At 36.7% G+C, this 15,751-nt stretch overlaps 1 protein-coding gene across 4 annotated transcripts in view; it reads left to right on the top strand.

Moving 5' to 3' along the window:
• RNF145 (ring finger protein 145) overlaps positions 1-15,751 on the top strand; it is a 59,983-nt gene that overhangs the window by 14,461 nt on the left and 29,771 nt on the right. For all 4 annotated transcript variants that reach the window (XM_061151855.1, XM_061151853.1, XM_061151856.1 and 1 more), the window contains 2 exons: positions 1,062-1,170; positions 14,565-14,656. In XM_061151855.1, coding sequence (XP_061007838.1) covers positions 1,062-1,170; positions 14,565-14,656 — 201 coding nt within the window. The remainder of the gene's footprint in view (positions 1-1,061; positions 1,171-14,564; positions 14,657-15,751) is intronic.

The following is a 15,751-nucleotide window of genomic DNA, read 5'->3' as shown; positions in this document are numbered from 1 at the left end:
TATCATGAGCCATAATTGTCTAGTTAGAATATGCAATGATTAAGGTTTTTATGCTTATGTAGTAGGTTCTCAGAACTACTGTTGTATCATCTAGAATGGTATATTTGAAGCAGGAAAATAGATTCTTTGAGTTAGATACTTACATAAAGAGTAGAAATTATTCAGAAACTGAATTTCCTATGTTCACTTGAGAAGGGTGAAAAGAAAATAGAGGGGAGAATTATTTAGAGGGTAAATGGAAATCCATGTCACAGAGCCAAAGAATAATAGATTTGAGGGTAGTTGTTGCTTCAGGTGCTGGGGCAAGGATTTAAATAGGAGTCTTAGATTTGACTTAAATTTGAGTCTTAGACTTGACTCCTATTTAGTAGGTAATTGTTGACTTCCAAGTTTCTTTAGAGAAAGCAAACAGGGGTTTGTAGAGGATCTAAGATTGTAAAGGGTAAAGAGGGAATAATAGTTAGAAATTAGAGGCTTTGGTACAGATAGTTTATAACATTTGTCATTGGAATGAAAAAAAGGTAATAGGAAAAGGAGAAATGAGTGTGGTGAGGAGTTTTTCTTTACGACTAGGGAAAAGAGCCCTGCACATTCTTTGAGAGATGATGATGGTGTCAGAGGAATGATTGAAGACAGAAGATAGAGGGTCTTTCGGAGTTGGAGAAGTAAGGTCTGAGTCACACCGAGGTGCAGTGGTAGGGGGACACTAAGACCCCCTGTTCCTCCTCTGGGACTAGAGAATGAGACAGTTGGTGTAGAGGAGACAAGGAGACAAGGAAAGGTAGTTGATGAGGGGAACCCCATTGCACTTTTGTGTGATATATTCAATTTTAAAGTAGAAAAACCTACAAAGGAAGTGAAAAATGCTTTATATTTTCCATAGAAAAATCCATAGTGGTTTTACTATGCTAAGCTTGCTTTGGTAGTGAAGTAAAAAACCTCAAAGTTGTTGAAACCTAATTGGAAAGTAATTTACTTCAAGCTCTTTTTATTAGTGTAATTAACTGAAAGACTAAATTAGAATTGAATTTTATTTATATCTCTCTTCACTTCTACTACAGGTTATATCTTGAGTGTTGTGCTACTAACCTTGCCCAGGCAGCATCTGGTTCAGCTTTATCTATATTTTTTGACGGCCCTGCTCCTCTATGCTGGACATCAAATCTCCAGGTAAGAAGGTTGACCCATTTTTGAAATGTATGCCTAAATTTAAAGTTTTCCTTTACCAGTAAAATACTTTTCATGAACACTGTTAGGAAGCTGAGGCTTTGATAGGTATCCCAAACATTTTTTTTTAATTGATAACTTGTTTTCTAAATAAATATCTTACAGGATTAGTAGCTGGGGTTGTGTCTCAAATTTTATTTCTGCTTTTACAAATGGTCTTACTGTGAAATGGACCATAAGGGTATGTTTACAAAAATACCCATGAGCTTTTCTATATAACCTGAGAAAAGAAATTTCCAAAGACAGGCTGCAGGAACTATAGCAATTATGGATTTCATTGCTTTCATTATTTTAGGAAGTTACTTTATGATGCCTGAGAATCAGTGTAAGGTGCGACCTTGTATATAGTCGATGATTTCATGAGGTTATTTGTGTAGGTCGGAACGTCTGTTTGTCTTGGTCTCCTCGTCCTAAATTTGAAGACTGGTCTGCCAGAAGAATATGAGCTTCCAATCTTGAAACAATAATAATAAATTACAAGTGTACCAAAAGCCCATACCATAAATGTAGTGGAGTATAATAAATTTTGTGGGTGCGGGTATAATATTTCTTTTGTTTTGATTGAAATGTATAACTAACAAAGTGTACTCCCAGTTATAAGAAGAGTGGCACTTACTTTACATATATAACAGGATGTAATTTTCTAGAGGTTCGAAACATAGATTTTGGTGTAGGCTTGAAATTTAATCTTAGAAATAGCATTTTTATATTACTGGAATTGATTGGTTGACTTTTTAAAAACCTTTTTCCCCCCATGATTATAAAATTACACTCATCGCTGTAGGCAGTTTATTCAGAAAATTTAAAGGCGGTAGCAATCACCTGAAATTATACCACCATGTGACAAACCTGTTAGAATTCTGTTATTTCCTTCCAGTTTTTTAATAACTTCCAGTTTTCACCACTTCAGCAGATACAAAAGAGTGAAAATTAACAGTCACTGACTCTTGGTCCCTTTTGTTGAAGCAGGACCTCCATCTTCTTTATTTCATCTAGTTATGTCTCGAAGGCCCCAAAGTATTTCCCAGAAACTCAGTCTTCTCACCTCCTTCCCCTGTTCCTATCTGGTTGACTCCCTGCTCAAAGTGGTACTTGGAGTTGGGGAGGTCTGCTGCTATCCTTGCCCAGGGAATGTCCTTGGATGTCAGAATTTCAAAATATGGAGCTGCAAGAATGGTGCTGCATTTCTGTAATTGTCTCAGTGTTTCAGATCCAACTCTTCACTCTAAAGTGGAGACGCTGACTTTTCTGATTTTATATCACACAAATATTGTCCCTGTGCACTTAGCCTCCTTCACAGGAACAACTTAAGCCTTTTCCCTTAGCATCTTTCTCCACTGAACCTAGACTAGGAGTCCAAGAGCCAGTATTAAACTCTCACAAGAGAGTCCTTCCCATTGCAGGACCACCAACCCCAAACCCTGACAGAATTTATTCCTATGGTCTTACCTAGACACTTCTGAATCTCAGCTCAAGCTTAAGGTGAAGACACTTCCCTATCTTCATTTATACATTTTTAAAGAAAAATGATGTGTATGGGGTATAATGCAGTAGTTAAGAGTATAGGCTCCTGAGTCACCACTTTAGTGTGTAAATAAGTTCCTGGGCACCTACGAATGCCATTGGGAAAAGTGGATGGGAATTAGATAGATTCAGATCCTGTGTTTCCTATTTACTGCTCTGAAACCTTAGTGTCATTTATCAGAAAGATACGTCTCAGTTTCTTCACCTGTAAAATGTTAATAGTATTTTAAGGAGCTGTTATAAGGATTTATTATGATTAAGCATGTTAAACTTTTAGCACAATTTCTGACATGTTGTAAGGGCTCAGTAGATTTTAACTTATTCTATTATGTCTCATTTTTATTATGCAGCAATGTGTTATGAGCATTTTCCTGTGTTGTTAATCTTTATTTTTTTTTAAATTTTTTAATTTTTCCTGTGTTGTTAATCTTTAAAAAATGCTTTTTTTATGGCAGAGTATTCCATGCTGTAGCTTTTTTTAGAGTTGATAGAATTTTGATGATTAAAGAAATCTCAAAGTTGAAGGCAGAGCTATTAAAATTAATTTTATTTGTTACTATAATTCTGGGTGGAAAAAGCAATGAACCTGCTCTTTTCCTTTATGGTTTTTTGGTTTTTGTGTGGTTCAGTGATGGCCGAAACCATGTAGCTGTATTTTCATCTGCAGTATCATCATCCAGGCTTTTCTAGAGAGGTAAAAATTTTATCATCTAGGGATAAACGGGACCCTGCAGTGTCAGACATAAAGAAAAGCCTTTTTCTAACCATTTTTCTTTAGCAATTTTGACTTACTACTTTTAGTTTATGGGATTATTTTTACCAGTATTTAAAGTTTATTTTCATTATCAGAAAGTTTGTATCTGTTTTAAACAGTAAAAATAATTGTGATAAAATTTTACAGTGTACAAAAACATTTCTTATTTTTTTGTTATTTTGATCCTTACTATAATCCTTTGAGATTTATAGGTGAAAGAACTGAAACGTGCAAACAACTAGGAGCAGATGATCCCAGACTTTAACTTGAATCCAAGTTTTCTGATTTTTAGTTCAATTTTCAGGAGAGAGCATGGCTAATAGAAAGAAAATTAGTTTTAGAATTAGCAGGGTATGAAATAGTTTCCCTACTTAGGAAATATGTTACTTTGAAACTATAAAGTAAGACAGTGCCTATCTGATAGAGTTGGTTTTGATATTAAACTAAATTTCAAGTTGTGGCAAATTTTAGTGTTTTTACACTAATTTTTTAGTGTAGAAAACTAAGTTTTTAGTGTAATTTACACTATATGGTGCTATCTCAGAAAGGTTGGCAAAGATGTGTTAATTCTTCAATCATTAATAGAATGTCAACGTTTAATAAATATTCAGTCTTGGCCAATCTCATAGAATCTTAAGGCTGAATTTTTTAGTTTTAAAAAGCTTAATAGTTCATATTTCATGTGGCAGCTTCGTAAACAAGTATCTTTAAAGAAAACGACTTTATTAAGATATAATTCACATACCTACTTAAAGTATACAGCTCAGTGGTTTTCAATACATTCACAGAACTGTGTAAAACATCACCACAATTGATTTTAGAACTTTTTCCTAACTCCAGAAAGAAGCTCTGTACCCATCAGCAGTCACTCCCAATTTCCTACCAGCCCTTCTCCACAGCCATAGGCACGGCAATCTGTTTTCTGTCTTTACTGGTTGGCTCATTCTAGACATTTCATGTACATTGAATTGTATAGTATGTGGTCCTTTATGCCTGACTTTCACTTAGCATGTTTTCAAGGCTCATCCATGCTGGAGCGTGTATCAGGACTTCATTTTTCTGTCCAAATCATATTTTGTTGTTTGGCGTTTTGTTTATCCATTCATCCACTGATGGACATTTGAGTTGTTTCTGCCTTGTTGCCTGTTCGAATAACACTGTGAACGTTCATGGTTTTGTGTGGACATACTTATAGGAGGGAGCGCTGCTTATACATTGGATTGGGATTGCTGGATCATATAATATGTTTAAACTTTTGAGGAACTCCTAGACTGCTTTCTAAAGTGGCTGCACTATTTCTACCAGCAGGGTATGAGGATTCCAGTTTCTCCACATACTTGCTAATACTTGTTGATCTCTGTCATTTTCAGTATAGACATCACAGTAAGTGTGGAGTGGGGTTTCATTGTGGTTTTGATTTGCGTTTCACTGATGGCTAATGAGGTTGGGCATGTTTCATATGTTCATTAACCCTTTGTGAATTTTCCTTGGAGAGATGTTTATTCAGGTTCTTTACCCATTATTTAATTGGTTGTCTTTTAAAAAAAAAATTGAGTTGTAGGAATTCTTTATGTATTCTAGATAGAAGTCCCTTATCACTTACATGATTTACAGATACTTTCCATATCACTCTAGTCTAGATATATCAAAGCAGAGTATGGTATGGTCCTGAAAAGGAAAGTCAATACTTGGATATTTTAAATAATTCATTTGATACTTCAAAAATTGGCTGTAGAAAAAGACATTTGCAAATATTAATTCCTTTAACAGAAAATTTCATACTCTTGAAAAGCTGGGTCTCTCTTTTCTTTAATTCATGTACAGGCATACCTTGTTTTGTTAGGCTTCCCTTTGTTGTGATTTGCAGATACTGCATTTTTTACAAATTGAAGGTTTGTGGCAACCTTGTATCAACCAAACCCATCCTGTCATGTTTCTAACAGGGCTTGCTCACTTCCTGTCCTGGTCACGTTTTTGAAATTCTTGCAATATTTCAAACTTTTTTCATTATTATTGTATTTGTTATAGTGATCTGCAAACAGTGATCTTTGATGTTACTATTGTCATTGTTTTTGGGGCATCACAAACTGCACCTATATAACATGGCAAACTTAACAAAGGCTGTGTGTGTACTAACTGCTCCACTGACTGGCTGTCCCACATCTCTCTCCTGCTCCTTGGGTCTCCCTATTCCCTGAGACACACTAATATTGAAATTAAACCAATTAATAACTGTACGATGGCCTCTTTAAGTGTTCAAGTGAAGGGTCATGTCTCTCGTTTTGAATCAAAAGCTAGAAATGATTTAACTTAATGAAGAAGGCATATTGAAAGCTGAGATTGGCTGAGTGTTAGGCCACTTGTGCCAGATACTTAACCCAGTTGTGAATATGATGGATAAGTTCTTGAAGGAAGTTAAAGTACTACTTCAGTGAACACAAGAATGATAAAGCTGTACAGCTTTATTGCTGATGTGGAGAAAGTTTTAGTGATCTGGATAGAAGATCAAACCAGGTACAACATTCCCTTAAACCAGGGCCAGAGCAAGGCCCTAATTCTTTTTAATTCCATGAAGGCTGAGAGAGGTGAGGAAGCTGCCTAAGAGAAGTTTGAAGCTAGCAGAGCTTTAAGGAAAGAAGCCATCTTCATCACAAAAAAGTAAAAGGTACAGCAGAGCATGTTGATGTAGAACCTGCAGCAAGTTATATAGATGATCTCGCTAAGATCATTAATGAAGGTGGCTACACTAAAGAACTGATGCTTTTGAACTGTGGTGTTAGAGAAGACTTGAGAGTCCTTTGGACAGCAAGGAGATCCAGTCAGTCCATCCTAAAGGAAATCATTCCTGAATATTCTTTGGAAGGACTGATGCTAAAGCTGAAACTCCAATACTTTGGCCACCTGATGGGAGGAAATTACTCATTTGAAAAGACCCCGATGCTGGGAATGATCGAAGGCAGGAGGAGAAGGGGACAACAGAGGATGAGATGGTTGGATGGCATCGCCGACTTAATGGACGTGAGCTTGAGTAAGCTCCGGGAGTTGGTAATGAACAGGGAAGCCTGATGTGCTGCAGTCCATGGGTCACAAAGAGTCGGACATGACTAGCAACTGAACTGAACACTAAAGAACAGATTTTCAATATAGACAAAACAGTGTTCTGTTGGCAGAAGATGGACTTTGTACCTAGAGAGGAGAAGTCAGTGCCGGGCTTCAAAGGACAGGCTGATTCTGTTTAGGGCTAATGCACCTGGTGACTTGTTGAAGCCAATGCTCTAACCATTATGAAAATCCTAAGACCTTAAGAATTATGCTAAGATCTACTCTACCTGTGTGCTTTAAATGGAACAAGAAAACCTGGATGACACCATAACTGTTTACAGCATGGTTTTTTGAATATTTTAAGCTCACTGTTGAGACCTACTTCTCAGGAAAAATTATTTCTTTCAAAATATTACTGCCCAGTGACAATGCATTTGGTTGTCCAAGAGCTCTGTCAGATGTATAACAAATATGAATGTTTTCATGCCTGCTGATATATCATTTCTGCAATCAAGGAGTAATTTTGATTTTGATTTTCAAGTCTTATCATTTAAAAAATATATCTCATAAAGCTATAGCTGCTGTAGATAGTGAGTCCTCTGATGGATCTGGGCAAAGTCAGTTGAAAACCTTTTGGAAAGGATTCACCATTCTAGATACCATTAAGAACATCTGTGATTCATGGGAAGAAGTCAAAATAGCAGTACCAACAAGAGCTTGGAGGATGATTCTAGCCCTCATGGATGAGTTTGAGGGGTTCAAGTCTTCTGTGGAGGGAGTCACTACAAGTGTGGTGCAAACAGCAAGAGAGCTAGAAGTGGAGCCTGAAGATGTGACTGAATTGCTGCAATATCACAACAGAAACTTTCTAACAGATGAGAAGCTGCTTCCTATGGATGAGCAAAGAAAGTGGTTTTTTGAGATAGAATCTACTGTTGGTGAAGATGCTGTGAAAAGTGTTGAAATGACAACAAAGGATTTAGAATATTATATCTTACATAAACTTAACTGATAAAGCTCTAACAGAATTTGAAAGAATTGACTGTAATTTTGAAAGAAGTTCTACTATCAGTAAAATGCTTTCAAACAGCATTGCATGCTATGGAGAAATCCTTCAAGAAAGGAAGACTCACTCAGTGTGGCACACTTCTTTGTCATCTTAAGACTTGGCCAGTCACCCCAGCCTTGAGCAACCACCAATGTGACCAGTTCACAGCTGTCAACATTGACTCACAACCCTCTATCAGCAAAAAGATTTCTTTTCTGGCCATGCAGTGTGTGTGTCCTGTTGAATCCTGGTTCTCTGCCAGGGATCCAGTCCATGCACCCTGCTGTGGAAGTGCAGAGTCTTAACTACTGGACTGCCAGGGAAGTCCCAGCAAAAAGATTATGCCTTTTTAAAGGCTCATATGATGGTAAGCATTTTTTAAATTAAAATATGCACATATATTTTAGACATAAGGCTATTGCACTCTTAGACTACAGTGTAGCGTAACATAACCTTTATATGCACCAAGAAACCCCAAAATTCATGATTCACTTTGTTGCGGTATCCACTTTATTGTGGTGGTCTGGAACGGAATGCGCAGTATCTACAAGGTATACCTTTAATTCACACAATGAAGCTGATTCTTCTTAAGTGTTTAGTCTATGTCTATAAAATGCTTATAACCTGTTTAATAGTGATTACATGTGGAATCTAAAACATTGTACAAATAAACTTATTTGCAAAGGAAATATAGTCACAGATGTAGAAAACCAACATGATTATCAAGGGGGGAAGGTGTGTGTGGGATAGAATTGGGAGATTGGGACTCGCATATGTACACTACCTTATATAAAATGGATAATTTATGAAAACCTACTGAATAGCCCAGGGAATGCTACTCAGTGCTCTGGTTACCTAAATGGGAAGGGACTCTGAGAGTGTGTATGTGTATATATGTATAACTCATTCACTTTGCTGTAGAGCAGAAACTAATATAACATTGTAAAATAACTACATTCTAATAAAAATTAATAAAAGGCAAAATGGATGTAACTTTCACTTCAGAAAAATTAAACTTTAGAAAATCCCATGACTCAGTTAGTATAAAATTTAATATTACTATTCAAATTGAACTCATTAGAATTTGATAAATGTCAGGTTCTTTAATTCTTAAAATTCTAAGCTATGCTTTTCATTTTGAGTGGTCTAAGGCAGGGATCCCCAACTTCCGGGCTGTGGACCAGTACTTCCTGTCAGATCAGCAGCAGTGTTAGATTAGAAATACAGTGCACAGTAGGTGTAATGTGCTTGAATCATGCTGAAATCATCACCCTAATCCTCGTCCGTGGAAAAATTGTCTGCCATGAAATCAGTCCCTGGTGTCAAAAAGGTTGGGGACCGCTGTTCTAAGGAATATATTTTCCAGTACCAATCCTACTTTAAAATTGAGACTCTCCAGCACTACTGTGGAAAAAAGAGAAACTTTCCAAACTGATATGACGATTCCTGTGAGGATGTTTTGATGGTTAACCTCCAGAGTTAAGTGTTTTTCTCTAAAGCTTTTAAACATTATTTTTAAATTCTTTGTTTTATTGTTAGGTTTATGAACCAGTGCATCAGTTTTGTATGTGTATGACTTTAAGAGCCTGTTGGATTCAAACAATAAAAGTTCACTCTCTTTCATCCTTGTGTTCAGTGTGTAACTGATTTCAAATATAAAACTTTCCCAGAAGTTACTTATATGTCTCATACAGATAACTGGCCCTCCATTTTAGGAAATCTTTTGTCATTCAAAGCTTCAGATGAGGGTTTCTTTGTATTGGAACTGTTAGCAAGTTGAGCTGGGTTATTTGTTGTGAGGCAGTTGTGTGCATTACAGGATGTTATCAATACTGTGTCTGCTCACAGATTGCAGAGCACCCCTTCCCCACAATTGTAAAACCAGAAACTATCCAAATGTTATAATTGCCAAATGTTATGACCTGGGGAATAAAATTTTTCCAGCTGACAACTACTGCTGTTAGATAACGGAACTGAAAAGTGAAGTTTTTCACTATATATTTAACTTTTAATTTTGAAAAGAACAAAATTGACCCATTTCAATGTGTGATATGTTTTCTTCTTTTGGACATTATCAGACCCAGACACTAAATATTTAGCATGTAGTCAGAACCTGAAGAAAAAAGCAGGGGGTGGCCTTGTAGCAGACAAGATTTAAATACTAAAGCCCTGGGGAAATGAGCTCTTAAATTGCCATTCAGTGCTTAGGGTGTGATAGGTACTCAGATTTTGAACATCTCAGGGTAATTCCTTGGCCATCCAGTGATTAAGTGAGCAGTGTGTTTTGTTTGCACACATTGCGAAAGATAACTTGGAGGGCTCAGCTTTATTCCGTGTACAAATAGATTAGGTTTCTTTGGAATTAATATAGTTTGGAAGCTGTAAGTGGCCAGAATGTACAGATTGTTCTCGGTTGTCCAGCGACCCAGCCAGGTTGCTTAAGAGACTTAGAAAGAAAGGTCTTTGATCTGCTGATGAATTGATAAGCTCCTAGGTTTTGTTGTTATTATTTGTTTTTTATAACAAATAATTTTTTTATGCTTCTGTTTATAGCAGAAACTTTTCCAGTTGTAAGCCATCCTTGGGGTTCTTGGTATACATCTTACACATTCCTTGTTCCCCAAAGCAGTTGTAACCATAAGAAAGAAGGCTACCATGGGGAATGTAGAGAAGTGAGTTTTCAAACTGTTCAGTATATTGGTGCTCTGTGTTAATTGTCAGCATTGCATAGGTTGTATAAGTGAAAAAAGTTGTTTAAGGAGGGGAAGATATTATTCAGTTCCAAGTAGAAAACAGTACTTCTTGCTTCTGACCAACTTAATACATTGTACTCTTTAAATGTTTAAATTGGAAAATTCTAATTCTGCTTTTGAACTTCTCCTTTGATTCAGTCTTAAATTTTTAGATATAAAATTCTGTTAAAAATCTGAATTTCATGACTCTTGCCTCAGACTAAATTTTGGCCTAAAATGATTCATGGAATTTTGGAGAATTCCTTCTCTGAATCCTTCTTCTTTAGGCTTACTGTTGTGTTTTTTAATGTTGTAAGTGACCCACTCTGTTGAGACTCGGTAATAACCAAGAGTTTTCATTGCCAGCATGAGATGTCCTGAAGTTGTATATAACTTAGATGTAGAGATCTTTATAAATGTTTTGTTTTTTTATTTTTATTTCTTCTTCCAGTTTTTCTGTAGTAATATGTTTGGGAGACAGTGCCCAGATTCTTCTCTCAGAAGAGACAGCTCAGTAGTGGCTGCTTGGCAAGACCAGTTTAGTCCCCACCAAAGTCACGGCCCTGGCTCTGGCAGGCCAAGTTCAGCTGGCCCCAAGAGGGACTATGGGCTTTCTGGTCCTGGCTGTCTTTATTGAAGTGGGGCTTATTGATGAGTCAGCAAAACAGAGAGATTCTGAAGGCTGTCTTTGAGAGAGGTGGGCTGAGCAAAGGAGAGAGGGTCTAAGGTGCCTACGGAAGATGTTAATTTCTGGGGTAGGACAATTGCTCCCCTGACAGGTCCAGCAGTCCTTGAGGGAGATTGAAGCATTGAGCAAGCTTTTCAAGAGGGTAAAGTGGGAGAGCTAGTAGGGAGGAAACTGTTTAACATCAGGGTGTTGTCATTGTGGCCTAAAAGTGGTGATTATTCTGAAATATAGACATCCCTTGTAGTGCTTCCCTGGTGGCTCAGCGGTAGAGAACTCGCCTGCCAATGCAGGAGGCACAGATTCGATCCCTGGGTTGGGAAGATCCCCTGAAGGAAGGATATGGCAACCCACTTCAGTATTGTTGCCTGGGAAATCCCGTGGACAGAGGAGCCTGGCGGGCTCCAGTCCATGGGGTCACAAAAGAGTCAGACACAGTTTAGTGACTGAGCACAAGTTTGAGACGTTCCCTGGGGTCCTGTAATCTCAACAGATAACAGAGTAGTGAAACATGGAAAAAGAGAAAGAACCAAAAAGAAAATCATAAAAAGAATTAGAAACTTGAGAGGAGACTTAAAAAACCCCAAATCAACCAAAGGAATATAGAGTAGGTTAAAAGAAAAGGAAACTGTTGCATTAAACCCGTTATAATAACCTTATGAAATAGAATGAGAGATGAAAAGCAAGCTAAATAGAAATATAAATCTAGAAGTGAAGATAATAAAAGATAATTTTGAAATAAACAGGGCTATGAATATAAAAATTAAATTTTAAAAAACCATGACAACATTCTATATTTTTTTCTTCCAGCGTTTGTCACAATTGTAATTAAATAATTGTTAGGATAAATGTTTAATGTATCTCTTCTTCCCTGGCTTGTGAGCTTCATCCTCACAACAACTGTGTTTTTCTTGTCTACTGCAGCATTTTCAAGGCCTACCAGTGTGCTAACAACACAGGTATACAGCAAATTCCTTTTGAGTTAAAATAAAAAAGTGTAAAAAATGTTAATTTGCCTTAGAAGTTTTGTTATGTGAAATTAGAATTTTGGATAAGGGACTAAGGAAAAACAAAGAGACTTTTAAAAAGAGGATAAACTGAAGTAGGCTTGGAAATGATACAAAAACAATTAGCAAATGTCTCAGCAGTAAGAAATTCTTGATAATGTTGAGTTTGCTGAGATTTATTATGAAACACCAATAATATGATGACAAAAGCAAACGTGGGAGAAAACATGATAGGGAATCCAACTCTGCCGTCTCCTTCCCTTGCCAGGAGAAGCTCCTGGGACTGAGGTCCTCTTGGGCGATCTTGTGGTTTTTCTCCTGCTTGCAGTTGCTGCTCCCACAGGCTCCCCTTTTTTGTAGAGGTGAAATTCATGTAACAGATTTAACCTTTTAAAGTGAACAGTTTAGTGGCATATAGTGCGATCCTAATGTTGTGCAACTGTCACCATGATCTAATTTCAAAACATTTCGTCCCCCTAGAATAAAACCTGCAACTCTTGAGTACTGTTTTCCATTCCCCCTCCCCACTTCCCCTCCATCAGACACCAGTCTGCTTTCTCTTTATGGATTGTCACTGGTTCTTTTTTTAAATTGGATCTATTTGAGAGAGACGTGCTTTGGCCAGAAAGAAATTACTTGACTTTAAAGGTCTAGATCCTACTGGGACTCAAAAGTTGTGTGCTGCGTGCTAAGTCACTTGAGTCATATCCGACTCTGCGGCCCTATGGACTGTAGCCCACCAGGCTCCTCTGTCCATGGGATTCTCCAGGCAAGAATACTGGAGTGGGTTGCAATGCCTTCCTCCAGGGGATCTTCCTGACCCAAAGATCGAACCCATGTCTGTTATATCTCCTTTTATGGTAGGCACATTCTTTACCACTAGCGCCACCATTGGGACTCAAAGTTAGATCTCTTTTAAATATAAATTTATTTCTTTTAATAGCATTTTCAAAGACTTCATAAATGTAAATGGTACTTATATGTATATTTTATTTAAAACTTATGAATTAACTTAATCATTCTTTAGCTTTCTATCCTAAAACTATATTAAAAATACTAATTACATTGATCTCATGATCAGATATTTATATGTAATTTGCACGTGTAGCATTTGTGTCTCTCTACATTAAAACAGGGCTTCAACCACTGACCTTCTGGGGTGGGCAGTTCTTTGTTGTGGGCGCTGTCTTGTGTGCTGTGGGATGTTTTGGAGGCATCTTGACTTAGGGTCCCGGAGCACTCCTCCTCCCTTTGAAGCTGTGACAACTAAAGATGTTTTCAGACATTGCAGAATATCCCCTCGGGGGAAACTCACACCTGGTTGACAACCGCTACAGTAGAAGCATGCCTCTTGAGGATTTGGTTTTCTCTGTCAGTAGAAAGACTGTTAATACATTACTTGTTAGAAATAATCCTCAAAGAGTGAAAGAGGAGAATTGCTAAATTACCCAAGAAGCCTAGTCATTCATAGATTTTTATAATTGTTCCCAAAACTGCTTTAAAATTTTTATTTTAGTTTTTAGTTTTGATTTTTGGCAGTACTAGCTTGCTGATTATGTAAGGATCATTTCTTGGTTAGCTGTGTTATGCTAAAGGAATTCCACTTGATTGCCTAATAGGAAGTAATTTCATGGAAAAAGTAAATACAGCCATGTGAGTTTTCCAGAAATACTTGAAGCATTTAACCTGTTTTAAAGTACAGCGAATAAAGTATTCAGCAATTGAAGGAAAGGAGAGTTTTTTAACACAAAATTTCCTACTTTGATGTCAGAAGAATTTAAGACAACCATGTTCTATTACTACTGAACTTAACTGATAATAAATTCTTCCTTTCTGCCTCTACCCTAAAAGTTCTGTTTTCTCAGAGTGTAAAGTCTCTTTGACCACTAATTAAATCTTGTTATTTCTCAGTGATCAATGTTAAATGAATTATGTTTTATAAGAAATAATTTGATTTGATTTAAAATTTATCAAATTTATAGCCTAGTTAAATATTATAATTCTAATTATAAATTTCCTGTAAACTTGAAAACGACATCTTTTAAGGATTGTTGTGCTACAAGCCAGTTTTCTAACTAGTTTGTGTTTTTACCTATAACTAACTAAGTATAACTGGAGAAAAAACTTTGGGGAAAATGAGATAGGAGGGATAATGGAAGCTAATGAAAAAAGGGGACATTAATGTAATAGTGTTACTTGTTATCAGTTAAGTAGTAGGGTTGAGAGGTGGCATCTCAATTGGCTTTTTCCTGGGCATAAATTATTTAATGAGACCATGGGAAGAAAGAGAATCCAACAAAGTGGAGTTTTGGCTGTTTCTCTGCAAGTAAAATTCAGTTTCAGTGAATTCTGTTTTCATCACGTGGGCGAAGGAGATGAAGGTCATGCCTCTGTAATTTTTTGTACCTAAAATTTTCCTTCGTATAGATGTGAAGTGTTATTAACATAATGTATTTTTTTATAAAAATACTGTGCTTTAGCTGCTGCTCTCTCCTGTATGTGCTTAGAATGTATCTAATACATTCTTATCATTTTACTTATTTAGGGACTATGTTAGGAGTGAACTGGAGTCCGCCTATGAAGGACCAATGTACTTAGAACCTCTCTCCATGAATCGATTTACCACAGCCTTAATAGGTAAGTATTATAAAAGAATCAAAAGTGTAGGTAGGAACCAACCAAGTATTAATTACTGTCTTATAAAATTAGTTTATGCTTAATACGAAAAAGTTGGAAAACTTGAAGTTATTCTTGATGACTCTTTCAAAAGAGTTATTGCTAAATGCTACATTTTCTTATTAGTCTTTTTCTCTCTAAATAAGGTATTTCTTATTTTACATGTTTATAATTATATATAGCCTGTAGTTACTTGTATTTTTAAAGGATAATTTAAGTGTTTGGGAAGGTTAGTTTTTAAATAGAGCTAATAATTACTTTGTAAGATTAAAATAAAACATGTAATGTCTTAATATTGGTTACTGTTGTTGAAAGCCATTATCCTCTAGCCTACAATAAATTACCAGAAACATCAAGAACTTGAGATGTGATTGAAACATTCAAATAGCAGAATGTTTATAATAGAATGATTGCGTAGGACCCCAGAACAGCATAGATGCAGCCCAAAGTGAAGTAGCAGATCTTACCATTCCAAAATTGCAAAAAGAAAGTGAGAGGAATCTTGTATGTGTTTGTTAAACTCACCCATGTAGAAGGTGTTAAGAGGTTTAATGTTGGAATTTGTAGGAGAATTTCTTTATAGATAGCTGTTTTCTCTGAAATACCTTCCCAGCCCTTCTCACGTAGACAATTCAGTGGGAGACCATTTGGAGACTCACAGTTTTTTTGTGTGTGTGTCTTAGGAGGGATCCTGCAGACTGGTGTCTTACCTGGGTGTGCAAAATCTAAAGCTGCACCATCCAAAACAAGCCACAAGTGCCTTATGAGCCCTTGAAATGTGACTAGTCCAAATCAAACTTAGTACAAAAAGGATGCAAAATGTCTTGTTCATTTTTTGGTATAGATTGAATGTCTGTATGATAATATTTAGGATCGTTGTTATTGTTCAGTCACTAAGTCGTGTCAGACTCTTTTGCAACCCTGTGAACTGTAGCCCACCAGGCTCCTCTGTCCATGGAATTCTCCAGGCAAGAATACTGGAGTGGGTTGCATTTCTTCTCCAGGGAATTTTCCCAATCCAGGGATCGAACCTGAGTCTCCTGCATTGCAGGTTGA

The sequence above is a fragment of the Dama dama genome, chromosome 9, assembly GCF_033118175.1.
Source record: "Dama dama isolate Ldn47 chromosome 9, ASM3311817v1, whole genome shotgun sequence".
Classification (NCBI taxonomy): domain Eukaryota; kingdom Metazoa; phylum Chordata; class Mammalia; order Artiodactyla; family Cervidae; genus Dama; species Dama dama.
The sequence above is the reverse complement of the archived record's forward strand: the minus strand, read 5'-3'. Positions and strand labels throughout refer to the sequence as shown.